This window comes from Periplaneta americana, chromosome 5 (genome assembly GCF_040183065.1).
Source record: "Periplaneta americana isolate PAMFEO1 chromosome 5, P.americana_PAMFEO1_priV1, whole genome shotgun sequence".
Taxonomy (NCBI): Eukaryota; Metazoa; Arthropoda; class Insecta; order Blattodea; family Blattidae; genus Periplaneta; species Periplaneta americana.
Genome location: NC_091121.1, coordinates 126,385,915 through 126,400,280, shown reverse-complemented (window position 1 = coordinate 126,400,280; position 14,366 = coordinate 126,385,915). Strand labels below are relative to the sequence as shown.

At 32.4% G+C, this 14,366-nt stretch overlaps 1 protein-coding gene across 14 annotated transcripts in view; it reads left to right on the top strand.

The window, feature by feature from the left end:
* LOC138700172 (integrin alpha-PS3-like) overlaps window positions 1-14,366 on the top strand; it is a 268,831-nt gene that overhangs the window by 136,972 nt on the left and 117,493 nt on the right. For 11 of the 14 annotated variants that reach the window (XM_069826588.1, XM_069826584.1, XM_069826582.1 and 8 more), the window contains 5 exons: window positions 6,904-6,989; window positions 9,027-9,227; window positions 11,323-11,428; window positions 12,805-12,981; window positions 13,064-13,237. In XM_069826588.1, coding sequence (XP_069682689.1) covers window positions 6,904-6,989; window positions 9,027-9,227; window positions 11,323-11,428; window positions 12,805-12,981; window positions 13,064-13,237 — 744 coding nt within the window. The remainder of the gene's footprint in view (window positions 1-6,903; window positions 6,990-9,026; window positions 9,228-11,322; window positions 11,429-12,804; window positions 12,982-13,063; window positions 13,238-14,366) is intronic. The other 3 variants (XM_069826587.1, XM_069826583.1, XM_069826591.1) reach the window with 2 other exon arrangements.

The following is a 14,366-nucleotide window of genomic DNA, read 5'->3' as shown; positions in this document are numbered from 1 at the left end:
AATACTAAAACAATTGTCTTTAGAGACAATTAATATTAGATACCCTCCACAAAACTGGCTTCATTTATACACTGACGGATCCTTGATCTCCAGAGAACAAGGTGCCGGTGCAGGTGTTACGTACTGTCTCTTCTCACTTTATACAGACGTGGACAAATTATTAGCAAAATTGAAGAATTTTATTATATGTTTTTACAAAATATGATTCTTCAATTTAGACTACAGTTGACATTTTTGTGTATTTCCAAATTATTAGCAAAATTGAAGATTTGTATTGTATATTTTTCAAAATTTAACTCCTCAATTTGGACTACATTTGATATTTTTGCATATTTACAAATTATTAGCAAAACTGAAGATTTTTATTGTATATTTTTACAAAATTCGATTCTTCAATTTGGACTACAGTTGACATTTTGGATATTTACAAATTATTAGCAAAACTGAAGATTTTTGTTTCATATTTTTACAAAATTTGACTCTTCAACACAATTGACATTTTTGCTAATTTACAACTTATTAGCAAAATTCAAGATTTTTATTATATATTTTTACAAAACGTGACTCTTCAATTTAAACTACAGTTGACATTTTTGCATATTTCTGTCTACTGTAATTATTTAAATATCCAAAATTGTCAACTGTAGTCTAAATTGAAAAGTCAAATTCTGTAAACAAAATATCATAAAAATCGTCAATTTTGTTAATAATTTGTCCACGTCTGTAGATCTCTTGGGTATGGAACAACAAGTTTTGATGGAGAAATCATTGCAATAAGTGAAAGTCTCAGGAATCTTCTATGCCACATCAGTAAATTTAGGAATGCAGTTATATTGTCAGACTCCAAAGCAGCTATTCTATCAATAGTCTCTAAACACACACCTTCATCTCAAACAGCAGAAATAACTAAAATGCTCTCTCAATTAATATCACTCAATAAAAGAATTGTATACCAATGGATACCATCCCATTGTGGAATCCTGGGAAACGAGAATGCGGATGCTTTAGCAAAGAAGGGCAGCACTGCTACTTACAGACCTGTTACTAAATCTACGTATTACTCTGTAAAAAGATTTATTAAATCTACATACTTAGACTTCAACAAACAAAATTTGATAACACAATCCCAAGGGAAAAAATGGAACTCTCTGCATCAAAATCCACAGTTAATTCCCGATTTACCACGAAAATCGTCTGTAGCTGCATTTAGATTGGCAACAGGCCATGATTGTTTGGCCAAACACCTGCATAGAATTGGAATATATCAGTCCCCTAACTGTCCATTGTGCAACTCAAACCAAGAAATGGATTTGGAACACCTCAAAATCTGTGCTTCAGTGGCTGGTCATGATAATATCTTTGAAAAATATTGGAGTGCAAGAGGTCAAATGACTTTATTGTCAAACGCCTGGCATTAGAAAACAACAACAACATATTAAAAATGTCCGTAAGAATTAATTTGCAAGATTTATGTAACCCTAATTTTTGTGGAAATAGAGCAAAAACCAACTTAAATTTCGTATAAATGTATTACCGGTATATCTCTAATTGAGAACTTTTTCATACATAACTTTCAGCCTTAAAAATATCTACACGAATTAATTTTGAAGTAGCATAACTCTAGGCATTAGGAAAAAAAAAAATCAAAGAAAAAGGGGCCTGATGCAAACTTTTGATCAAAGATATCAGGCAGACACATACTGTACAGTAGGTACCAAATCTCAAAATGTATCAGAATTCATTTCTCACTACAGTTAAATGGTTGAGTGTTAGAGAAAGCTGTATGGCCTTAACTGTGCCAGATTAAATAAACCATTATTATTATTATTATTATTATTATTATTATTATTATTATTATTATTATTTATTTATTTTTTTTCTTTATTGTGCTAAAACAGCATGTTCCATTGCATACAAGATTTTCAATACTACATGCTATGTTTATGTTACATATTTTATAGTTCATAGTTGATATTCATATAGCAGTACACTATTGCGATATACTGAGTCGATTAAAATAGATATTACAATCCAAAAATTAAAATAAATAAAAATTATCTACTCTACATAATAGATGATCAACTAGCCAATTATAAATCTTATGCTAAAGTACATTCTAAATATATTACAAATCTACAATTTAATTAATACATTAAAAATACACATTACAAATCCACAATTATATATATATATATATATATATATACTAGTGGCTTGTGGAGCAAATACTGCAAACTAAGTCCATAAGAAGTTCAAATAAAAATTGTTCAGATTTATTTTCAATGAAGAATACCAGACATTTCGGAAGTTATTTGCTTCCATAATAGTGAAACATACTCCCTCTGAATGTTTTTTTATACCAAATACTTTTCCTTGAACCTATCCGTCTTCAGTTCTTAAATTTCAATGCGAAATCGCAAGTAACAATGTCAGGATGATCAGCGAGTTTTTCATTTGGGAGCAATGCAGTAGCTATTTCAGGTCATTGTGGATTGTAGGTGAAAGTTAAGAAAATGTAAGGTTTGTCATGCTTTGAACAAAAGACTTAGCATCTTGGTATAGCTGCTGCATGTTTCGTGAACTACCCTGAAATGTAGAGGGCAGAATCACTTTTTCCCACTAAGAGATCTTGCTGAGGTGATCAAGCGACTACAAAATCTTGTAAGCATCTTATTTTATCAGTAAGTAATACCTTTTGGTCTTTTCTTAGGAATTGTAATTTTTGCGCTTCCTCCAGACAATACTGATCTACCAAATACTGCTGGATTAATTGTGTAACAATGAATGTTATCTCTTATATTTTCTGTAATATAGGCTGTTGTGAGGAATCTATTGCTGAGATGCGGAAAATGAGGCGAATGATATGTCAGAGTTGTAGAATCTTATATACGCCTTGAATAACATTGTCCATCGTAAATCGTTGGCAGTTTCAGTATTTCATTCGTTGCTGGTTGCGAGAAATAAACTTACTCATTACGGTGGCAAGAAGTAAAATGGCATGCTATTTTCCCTACAACAAAATATGCTTGGCAGCGATCACAAATCTAATCGATTAAATCAAAGAAATATGAAATTAATTTTGATGTAGGAAGCATGACTCAATTACTACCGAGGGAAATTAGAGAATCAGACATACAAAGAGTTTGTAATACTTACTAGAGACACAGGCAGGCAAGAAAAATGTCACAAATTGAATCGGCTAGCATCCGCCATTAAAGGGAGTGTTTACGGCGCGAAATTCGAAAACAGTACCACAATATATTAATGTAGCCTGGTGATAGACACTGTTTCAAACATCTTTTACAAAGGATAAGTCGTGATGAAATAAACATGAATGGCAGAGGAGCGCTATATTTATTAAAGTATTATAATGATTCATCTTTGGCGATATTCTAAAAAATAAATTAAATCACCATATAGACTCGGGATAAGTATGTGAAATATTGAATAATGGCAATGTCAACATTAATTTTCAGTATTACTAGTATTGTTTTAAAGACATAATAATGGATATTTACTGTAATATTTAAAATGATCTATATTTCAATCCTTTCATGCAAAGGAAGAGGAAGATATATGGTGCTTAGAAAATATTTAGTGGTGAAATATGAGATCATAAAAATTCTGGAAACTGATTTAAAATATAATGAGAATAAATTTTATCATAAAACAATCTATTCATTGTGTAGTTGATGACCACCAAGTTAGAGGTCAGTACAGACTTTTTAATACAATTAGTAGCGGTAATAGTAGGCCTAGGAGTAGTGGTAATAGTAGGCCTAGTAGTAGTGGTAATAAGCCTAGTAGTAATGGTAATAGGAGGCCTAGTTTTGGTAGTATTAGTAGGCCTAGTAGTAGTGGTAATAATAAGTCTAGCAGTAGTAGTGGTAATAATAGACCTAGTAGTAGTGGTAATAATAAGTCTAGCAGTAGCAGTAATAATAGACCTAGTAGTAGTGGTAATAATAGGCCTAATAGTAGTCGTAGTAGTAGTAGTAGTAGTAGTAGTAGTAGTAGTAGTAGTAGTAGTAGTAGTAATAGTAGGCGTAGTAGTAGTGGTAATAGCAGGTCTATTAGTAGTGGTAATAGTAGGCCTAGTAGTAGTGGTAATAGTAGGTGTAGTAGTAGTGGTAGTAGTAGGTCTAGTTTTTGTGGCAATAGTAGGCCTAGTAGTAGTGGTAATAGTAGACCTAGTAATAGTGGTAATAATAGGTCTAGTAGTAGTGGTAATAGTAGGCCTAGTATTAGTGGTAGTAGGCCCAATTTTGTGGTAATAGTAGGCCTAGTAGTAATGGTAATAATAGACCTAGTAGTAGTGGTAATAATAGGCCTAGTATTAGTGGTAATAGTAGGCCTAGTAATAGTGGTAATAGTAGGCCTAGTTTTGGTGGTATTAGTAAGCCTAGTAGTAATGAGACCTAGTCAGTGGTAGTGGTAATAATAGACCTAGTAGTAGTGGTAATAGTAGGTCTAGTAGTAGTGGTCATAGTAGACCTAGTTGCAGTGGTAATAATAGGCCTAGCTAGGCCATCAGCTATATTTTCACTAATTTCTGTGCATTTAATACAACCAAAAACTACATGCTGTACAAAACGGAAATTACATGATTAATTAATATATTGTGAAAGAAAACAGTTTTAGACAGATATAGTCTGCGGATTTTCTTATGCACTCTGCTATTATAATCCACTGTAATGTGATGGCACCTAACCCTTACATACATTGTTGAAATCAACCTGATATACCTGATTAATGTATTTCTGGAAAAACTTATCTAAGAAATATTCCGACATTCTGTAACCACATTCAAAGGAGGAACTGCACTTGGAACATTCTTCCAAATATTAAGATATGCATGCTTTCCTGGGCATCCTACAATATTTGCGGTGTAGTATTTCACCATTTTCTTATTATTTCCCTTCAAGTGTACTTATATTTATTCGTACTCCTCAATAATCATGAACTGCTTGCACTCCCGGTGAAGCATCAACTCCCTTTAATGGCGGCCGAACAGCGGTTCAATTTTGTACGCGAAACTAGTGCCGTTGGTGTCTCTAGTTATATATTACAAACTCTTTGCAGACATATAAATATCTATATCACACTGCCATTAAATATATGAAAAAGACCTACACTACTTGATTAATAACTATAAAAGTATTTAATTTTTAATAACAATATTGTTACCTTACGTAAGTTTTATAGTTTTCAGTAACATATATATATATATATATATATATATATATATATATATATATATATATAGCCGTTACTCAGTAAATTATAGAAATGAAGATCTAATATAAAATATTCTTTCTCTGTGTCTACTTAAAGCTCCAAAAGGTCTCACTTTTATGTCATCAGTATATCATTATGTGTTGCATTAACTATAATAATATTTCATTTTTAATAGTAATAATGTCATCAAACATTCTTAAGTTTTGTAGTTCTTAATATCCAATACACAGCTGTACTGGGAAAACTACAGACCAGACCAGTCAATGATAAAGACACAAAGTAATATTAAACACAAATACAATAATACAGGGAGCTTTATCATGACAATTTACATATGTATGTTTACATAAACTGTACCATGTATAAATTAAATGAAATGTCTTATGCAAGGGGCCCGCAGGATCAAATCTCAGTGGTAGTAAAATGGTTAGAAAATTAGAGGAAATGGTTGGACGAGGAGAGAGAAAATTGAATATGAAGAATAGCAGTTCTAAAATCTAAATTACCTTGCGCATGCATTCATAGTTTAAAGCACTCGCTTTTGTTGAATTGTTTATCAAGGGTTTGAGAAAACATGTATTGTGCATGTAGAGATAAATAAAAAAAAAACGCGTAAAAATACAAATCTCAGTGATAGCATTTGCTACCGCTGGCTACCCCCTGTGGGTGCCCTTGGTCTTATGTTTGAAATTATAACTAATGAAGTCTGGAATGAAAGTTCATCTTGTTTCGATACATTGTAAATTATACCTTGTCTTAAATTATATTCAAGAAAACCATCAACACTAATATCGTCTGCAATTTGATAAAGGAAATGAATTATTACAAAACACGTAAAATATTTAATGAGAAAGTAAGCATCATCTTCGTGGCACATATATTTTAGCAATATTAAGTATTCTATCGAAATTTATTGATTAAATGACTAAATTATAAGAAAAACAGAATAATCTTCTTTGGATAGAATTGTGTTGAGTGAGAGAGCATATAAACTATTTATTAATGGAATTCGTTTCTTCGTTATATGTAGGCTATATTTCACGAGTTTCTCCATCCGACGCATCTTTGTATGAAAAATTCATTAGTAAATTCCTTGAGAAGAGTTTTGAGAGACCGGAGTAGGGATTCCAGAGTTTTCTAAGACAGAGAGTGATAAGTGATTGTCAATCTTTTCTGCTTACACATACTAACATATTGAACCATTTCGTTTCTCCAAGGACTAAAATAATCTGTAATAAGTACATATGCATAATAATGTAAAGTAAATATTTTTTTGGCGTCCTTGAAAATATTCTGTCCCTCAAGCATAATAATTTAACTTCTGACACACACACACACACACATGCAAGCACGCACGCACACACAGATATATACTCTCACTCACACACACCCATCCACTCTCTCTCCAGACATAATTTAAGAAAAAGAGAGACAAATAAACAGAGATATAGAGTGTTAAATGGAGAATACGGGAAGAATGAAATTGATGAAAGTTCTCACTCTGATTTTAATTACCGGTATTAAAATGTTAACATCTTTCTTTCTTTCTTTTTTTTGTTTAAATGTTCTTTAATTGTTCTTAATTAGATAATAGAGTGACCTCAAATAATTTATAACACTAAAACGATCAATTTTAAACATAAAAATTCTCTCTTCGTACTGCAGGTTATCAAGTAAATTCTGGAGAATTCTATTCCAATAAGATGTACTATGTTGTTGGAAGTCCTCGAGGTGAAGATTATAAAGGCAGTGTGAGTATATTTCATAAGAAAATTAATTCTGTATACTCTTTCTTTGTACTTTAAAAATTGTAAACTCTTCAATATTTGCTTTATGATACAGTAGAGAAGGTAACAAATCAAATATCTTGAGAAGAAAGTCAGGACACTGAAGTAGTTATTTCTGTGGTATTGCACAGTGAATAAGAAATTAGATGTGGGACGTATGATAGATAATAATAATAATAATAATAATAATAATAATAATAATAGCATCATCATCATCACCACCATTATCATAATCATTATCATCATCTTGCATAAGCGAATTTTGAATCTTGAAGACATTCATTTCACAACTTAAAAGGAAGACTGATTGGATCATGTCTTCTTCAGTCTTAACTCACTCCTCTGTAAATCAGTGCTCTCTTGGAAGCTTTTCTTCCATTATTTGCAGTCCTTGTTTTGCTGTGGTGTCAACGATAGTACAGATTTCAAGGTGTTATCTTAAATCCTCGTTTGGAATGTGATATATCGTCATTACAATATACAGTACTTATATATGTATTGTGTTTCTAGAAATATGAAGAGTGCCTATATTGATGAACTATAACATTTTGAATTCTTCTCAAAATATTTGTATTTACCAAACTACAGTTTTTATGATCACAAAGTATGTGAGCTTATACATCATCATTGTCGTCATGCCAGTGCCATTTTAATGATATAAACATGTGAATCCTCAAAGCAGTCGTAAGAAATGTTTGGACAGGATTCTGTTGACTTATTTTCTTATTTTAAAGAAAAAACAACATTTCATATTTTCATATGGATAATGCATTGCAAAACTTTAATTTTGTGCTTGTCAGAATTTGTTTGAAATTTCGTTTTACAATTCTCTTCATCTGTATATCAATATCAGAAAATATCTTTCCTAAATGTGTATAAAGTCCTGTGCTGTAGCATCATAGTCTAATACATTATGGAATGAGCTCTGGTTCGAGTCTTCATGAAGGAAGAAATTTTCTCATGAAATTTCTGCCATTATATGGAACTGGAGTTCACTCAGCATCATGATAAATTTGAGAAGCTACAATAGGTAGCGAAACTGGTTCTGCAAGCTAGCCCTAATGGCTAGGAAAGCCATCATGTTAACCACACATTACATCTGTATTGACTGAATAATAGTTCACCTCTGCTGAGGTATGTGGACATGAGGTCAACAGTCGGCTGTTAGGTCTTGGCCATTTGTGGTTATCATGCATAGGATTATAAATGTGTGAAATGGCCATTTATTCGATTATTTGTTTTTCAATTCAAGTTTTGATTTTCAATGGGTATTTTTCCGCACATAGTCATTGTCATTATTTTGAAGTTAGTTATAGATTAGGGCAGTTTAAATTAGTTTGTGTCTTGTTTCGTGGAATTCATCTTCTTTTGTTGCAGCAAAATTTGATAATCTGTGTTTAAAATTGTTTTAATAATTTTATCTTTAGCCCATGTAATTCCACTTGTTATTGATATCCATTATCTTAATATTTTATTTATCTATAAATTAAAAAGCATTGGAGATGCACTACAATCTTGTCAATCTTTATTGATGTGTTTGGGTGTCAAAAATTTTTATTTTCACTATTTGATGTAAGCCTACTATGTTTTCATATTTCTGTATAGATTTTTTATTGCCGAAATTAAATTAGTTGGAATTTCCTCGCCCTTCAAAATCTTGCAAAGAATTCTGTATCGACATTGTCAATGAGGACTTTTTATACACATAAATTACATTCTCAATTTTCTCTATTATTTTTTGCAATGTGAAAATAATGTTATGCAGGCACTGCTTTTCTGAAACATCATTGGTTATTTTTCATATAGAGCTTGTATAAATAAAGGTAATTTCACACTTACGTGAACTTTGACATTAGTGTGCTTCTCGTTTAGAAATTAGTGTCAGAGTTAATAGGTGCTTTATGTCATAAGAATTGTATACTTTAGAATTAAATGAAATACTTAAGAACATTCATTTCATAATGAAAATCTTTTCACATGTTTCCTACATTATAATTATAGGTGCACATTTATAAAGATGAAGCTACTACTAGAAAAACAATCATAACTTTGAATGGAGAACAGACTGGCGAATACTTTGGAGCTAGTCTTGCAGTAGCAGATATTAACAGAGATGGTGTAGATGATTTGATTATTGGAGCACCTCACTACACATTTTCACATGATGAAGGTCGAATTTTTGTGTTCATTGCTAATTCAGAGGTAAAATATTACTACATATGTTTCTGTGGTAACTTATTTCAAATTAGAATATTAATGTTAATGGAATGGAATTATATATGTATATACCAGTACCAGTATATTAAGGTCAGGAACGTAACTGCAATGATAGGCATATGAACTTAGAAAACATAAGTTGCAGAGTTTGCAGTAGCGGTCTGACACACCATTTAATCACACAATACCGTAACAACATAAAATCCAGTCGAAACCTATGCTAAATAGAATTATTATGTTTTCATTCATTCGTGATTGGAAGATACCGATACTGATTTCCATCTTTGCATGCTGTAGATTTAATATCATCTGGTGTTGTACCAGAAGAGTTAGAAAGTAATTCCTCCTACTTTTTTTCCCCAATATCTATTCACAACTAATGAAAATTACGCAGGATAAAGCCAAAGCACCCTACTCTTTACGATATAGTCTCTTCTCAATGTAGTCTCCGTCCTTTTCGACAATTTTTTTTTTTTTCATGATTGAATTTGTGGTACCATTATACAGAGTGGAAGTAATATAGCTGTGTATATTTTAACAGTTTATTCCATGGATACAGGATATATATGCCTAGAGGGAAGGATTTGTTAAATCATTAGCCCTCCTGTGAGGGTGACCACAAGTATCCTGATTACAGAACAGTTATTTTTTTGTAGTCGTTAATTAATTGTAAAAAAAAAAAACAATTTTGAATTTGGAATTCACTTGATGCCAAAATGTCATAATGGCAAAATCATCGTTGTTGAAAATATAAATATGTAAAGAATCTCTAAGAATTTGTAGTAGGATGATTTGTATTTGATAGACTTTGAATTTTAATCTCGCCCCAAATAACATACCTCTGACGACCCACTGATTAAAAGGTATGTTATATTTAGAAGAGAAGAAAGGTAGGCATGGTTCGTATATTTCTTGTTTCTTTCTCGTCCTCTCGTCAGAGGTTTCTGTCAAAGTGGATTGTTGGGCTTTTCCTTGTCAATGGCTATGATGTTCACATGCCTGTTGTCGATACAAAACCTGCAAAAAATTGCAAATCGTTAGTTGAGAATTTTGAATTTTTGTATTATTTCAAGCATTAATAAAATTTCCGGATCATGGTTATCTCAGTTAAAAAAGAAAAATAATTTGTGAAATTATATCTCATACTTTATTGAAAATGTTTATATGTTCTGCTTTGACTGCAAAACACATTTTTTATGTGATATAAATTTCAACATTAAATCCGTTTTTGTACTGTATTGAAATATTTTTCCCAGTGATCTGTGGTTAGGATATTCTTTCCTAAGCCACATTACTTAAATTAGAGTCAAAAGAAATGTATTGTGAATATGTTGTTGTTGTTGTTTTCTAATGCCAGGCGTTTGACAATAAAGTCATTTGACCTCTTGCACTCCAATATTTTTCAAAGATATTATCATGACCAGCCAATGAAGCAAAGATTTTGAGGTGTTCCGAATCCATTTCTTGGTTTGAGTTGCACAATGGGCAGTTAGGGGACTGATATATTCCAATTCTATGCAGGTGTATTGTGAATATTAATTTATTTATATTCTAATCAAGATGAATCTTGGGTAGTTTTTTCAGTTGCATTAAGAGATAGCTTTATTTACGAATTTAACAGGGAACCTAGTTATAAAACTACAGAATGAAAATTGGGTATGCTGTCTCGCTTTTGAATGGACATAACAGGTCACTTTAATATCTTAACATTCTCTGCAAGACGAAGGTCACCTTATTATACAACTCTGTGATTGCAGCAAAGCATTTAAATTGAAATTTTCGCTTTGGGAATGCAAATTCGCAACCCAACACAATAAAACAAAACAACAACAATAATACATGACATGGTAAAACAGTTGATGCACATATGGTTGTCAACCCACCACTTATTACACCAGCTATTCGTTTATTCAAGTTGTGACATCTGTATATATGTACATATATGAAATCTAAGAACGAATATTGGGAAAAATGACTTTTGACCCACCTTTTATTTATAATTTTACTACTTGTATAACTCACTGATTTTTTTAATTACATTTATAATATGTCATTTATAAAAAAAAATGTTAATTTTCAGAGAACGATGTTTAAAAATCCACAGAAAATACGCGGTAATGTTGTGGGTGCATATTTTGGAACTGCAGTTACTGCAGCAGGTGACTTAGATAAAGATGGTTATGCAGGTAGGTTGCATTAGCAATATGAGGGTTGTTTGGAAAGTTCATAGCCTGGCATAGAAATTAAATTAGGATTATTCTGAAACAATCTTCATTTCTCAACATAATTCCCTCTGAGATTCAACACTTGATCCACCTGTGCTGCAATGCTGCTATACCCACCTTGTATAAAGATTCCGTGAGGTCTGCAAAAAAGCCTTCTGCTGCTGCAATAACCTCTTCATTTGACGAAAATTTCTTCCTAGCCAAGTGAGTTTTGAGCTATGGGAAAAGAAAGAAGTCTGAGGGTGCGAGATCTGGTGGGTAGGAAGTGAGTGCGGCAACAATTCGAACTGTAATTTGTGTAGTTTAGCAATGTGTGATCAGGTGCATTGTCGTGATGAAACAACATTTTCTTCTTGGCCATACCCAGCCTCTTCTAGCGAATTTTCCTTTTCAGTTGCTTCAGGAGATTTGAATAATATTCTCCGGTTATTGTTCTCCCTTTGCTAGATAATTAATCATGATTATCCCCTTAGAATCCCAGAACACTGACACCATGACTTTCCCAACCAACAACTTTTGCTTTATTTGGAGGTGAAGAATCACTGTGCTTCCATTGTTTCGACTGCTGTTTTGTCTCTGGTATATAGTAGTGGATCCAGGTTTCATCAGTGACCCCAAACTGCCTAAAAATTCTGGTATATTTTTCTCGAATCGAGCCAGACAATCCATCGAAATTTGACATTGGATGTGCTTTTGTTCTGGTGTTAGTAAACACTGAACCCACTTTACTGAGACTTTGGACATGCCCAAAATATTGACTGAGATATGCTCACCTGTTCAGTTAAGATATGTATAATCTCACTAATTTCTCGCACTTTCAGTCGATGGTCATTCAACACCATATCATGGATTTTTTCTATGATTTATTCACTTGTTGCTGTTACTGGACGTCCATTGCAGGGTCGTCTTCCACACTCTCTTGACCATGTTTAAATAGTGTGGCCCATTTTTTTCACATCCGAAAACGGTGGAACAGATTTCCCTAGTGTAGCATCAGTGTCTGGTTTAATTTCTATTTGACTCATTTCCTTTTTTCTGAAATATTTCATGACCGATGAAGCCCGATATCTTCCATTTTTACCAATCTGTTTGGCGCACTAAATTCAAAATTAAACTAAACAAAATGTAGATAACAGAAAATGATGATTTTTTTTTGTGCTTGAACTAATGTAAAATGGCTGTTAACAATGTCGGCATGGTTGACATATTTTCAGTGCCATCTATGTGTCGGGCCACGAACTTTTCAAACACACCCCATATTGCTCCGGTAGTTATTTGATATGATAATTTTGTGTGACTGTTGTTTATATGTATGTATCTCTTTGTTTATCTAACAGATATAGTTGTTGGTGCACCGTTTGAGAATGAAAGAGGTGCAATCTACATTTATAATGGTGGTGATAATGGGTTAGTAATGTCTCAGAGAATAGTGGCAACTGATATAGCACCAAATATCATGGGATTTGGAATAAGCATTGCTCGTGCTGCTGATATTGACTTGAATAAATACATTGGTGAGTTTTTATATCGAAATGCATTTCGTATATTTAGAAAAAGAATAAAAAATTATATTTATAAATGATATTGACGTTTCAGATGTTGCAGTTGGTGCCTTCAAATCAGGACATGTAGTTTTATTAAGGTCATATCCAGTTGTCACTTTAACAACCACTGCAAACACAAGTCTTTCTCAGCTGCAAGGAAATGAGACGGAGTTTTATATGTCTGCATGCTTTTCATATGCAGGGAAAGATGTGCCCCAAAGTTTGAGTAAGTGATAATTTCACTTCACTTTATAATTTATCATTAATTTTTTATCGTAATTTCTGAATGAGTTGCTAAGCTTCTGTGGAAATTAGTTGATTTTTTCTCATATTCATGTTTCGGAGATATAAAAATAATCTTGCCATTGTTTACATTCATATTTGTTATTTAATTTAAGGACTTGAGCAGGATGCGTTAAAAATTATTTATATTGTGTAATATTGTGCAAATGTTTTTTAGTTGAGTAGACACACTTTCAATCAAAACATTTTAAATCGACTACAAGTCTGTAAAAAAATCACAAAACAATAGGTAGCATAGTTTGATTATCAGTTTTTTCTCTCGCCTGTAGAATTTGAAGATACAGGTATTCTGTATGTCCTTATATACAGAGTGATTCAGGACCTCTGCAACAAACTCTGGGGGTCGATAGATCTCACAATGAGGATCATTTTTTCGTAAAACAAGTCATATTCTCCAATGCCTTGTTGTAGAAGCTATATAAAATAAAAAAAAAAAAAGATAGGTTTTAGTGACTTTTAGAGTTAATTATGAATTGAATTATTCATTTATTTCTTCAAATACTCTTGCAAACAGGTTATAAGTGTCCTGTCATTTTGCTGCTCTGTTTGAAAGGAGCACTTTTCGGAATACACTTCCGCTGCTCATGGAGGATGTAACCTTCATGATATCAGGGGATAGATATGTCATTCAAAATAACGTCCCAACGTACTTCAGCCTGCTTGTATAAGCACATCTGAACAACATGTATGGAGAGCAATGGATAGGGAGAGCCGGTGTGATCACCTGATTTCATGCCCTTAATCTTTTTTTTTTTCTTTTGAGACATGTAAAGTAATACACAACTTGAATTGACACCAAAGATGAACCGACTATGTGAGTATTAACTGCTTTTGATCAAATTCAACACAGGTCGATAATCACTGCTACGGTGTAATGAATGTAATTAAGTTCAGGGTAAACACTTTGAACATCTGTAACTTGTCAGCAATCATACTTGAAAAATAATTCATTTCATAATTGTTTCGATGTTGCTTAGCTTCTAAACGAGGCATTGGAGAACATGGATTGTTTCACGAAAAATGATCCTCATTGCGAGATCTATCAAGCCCCA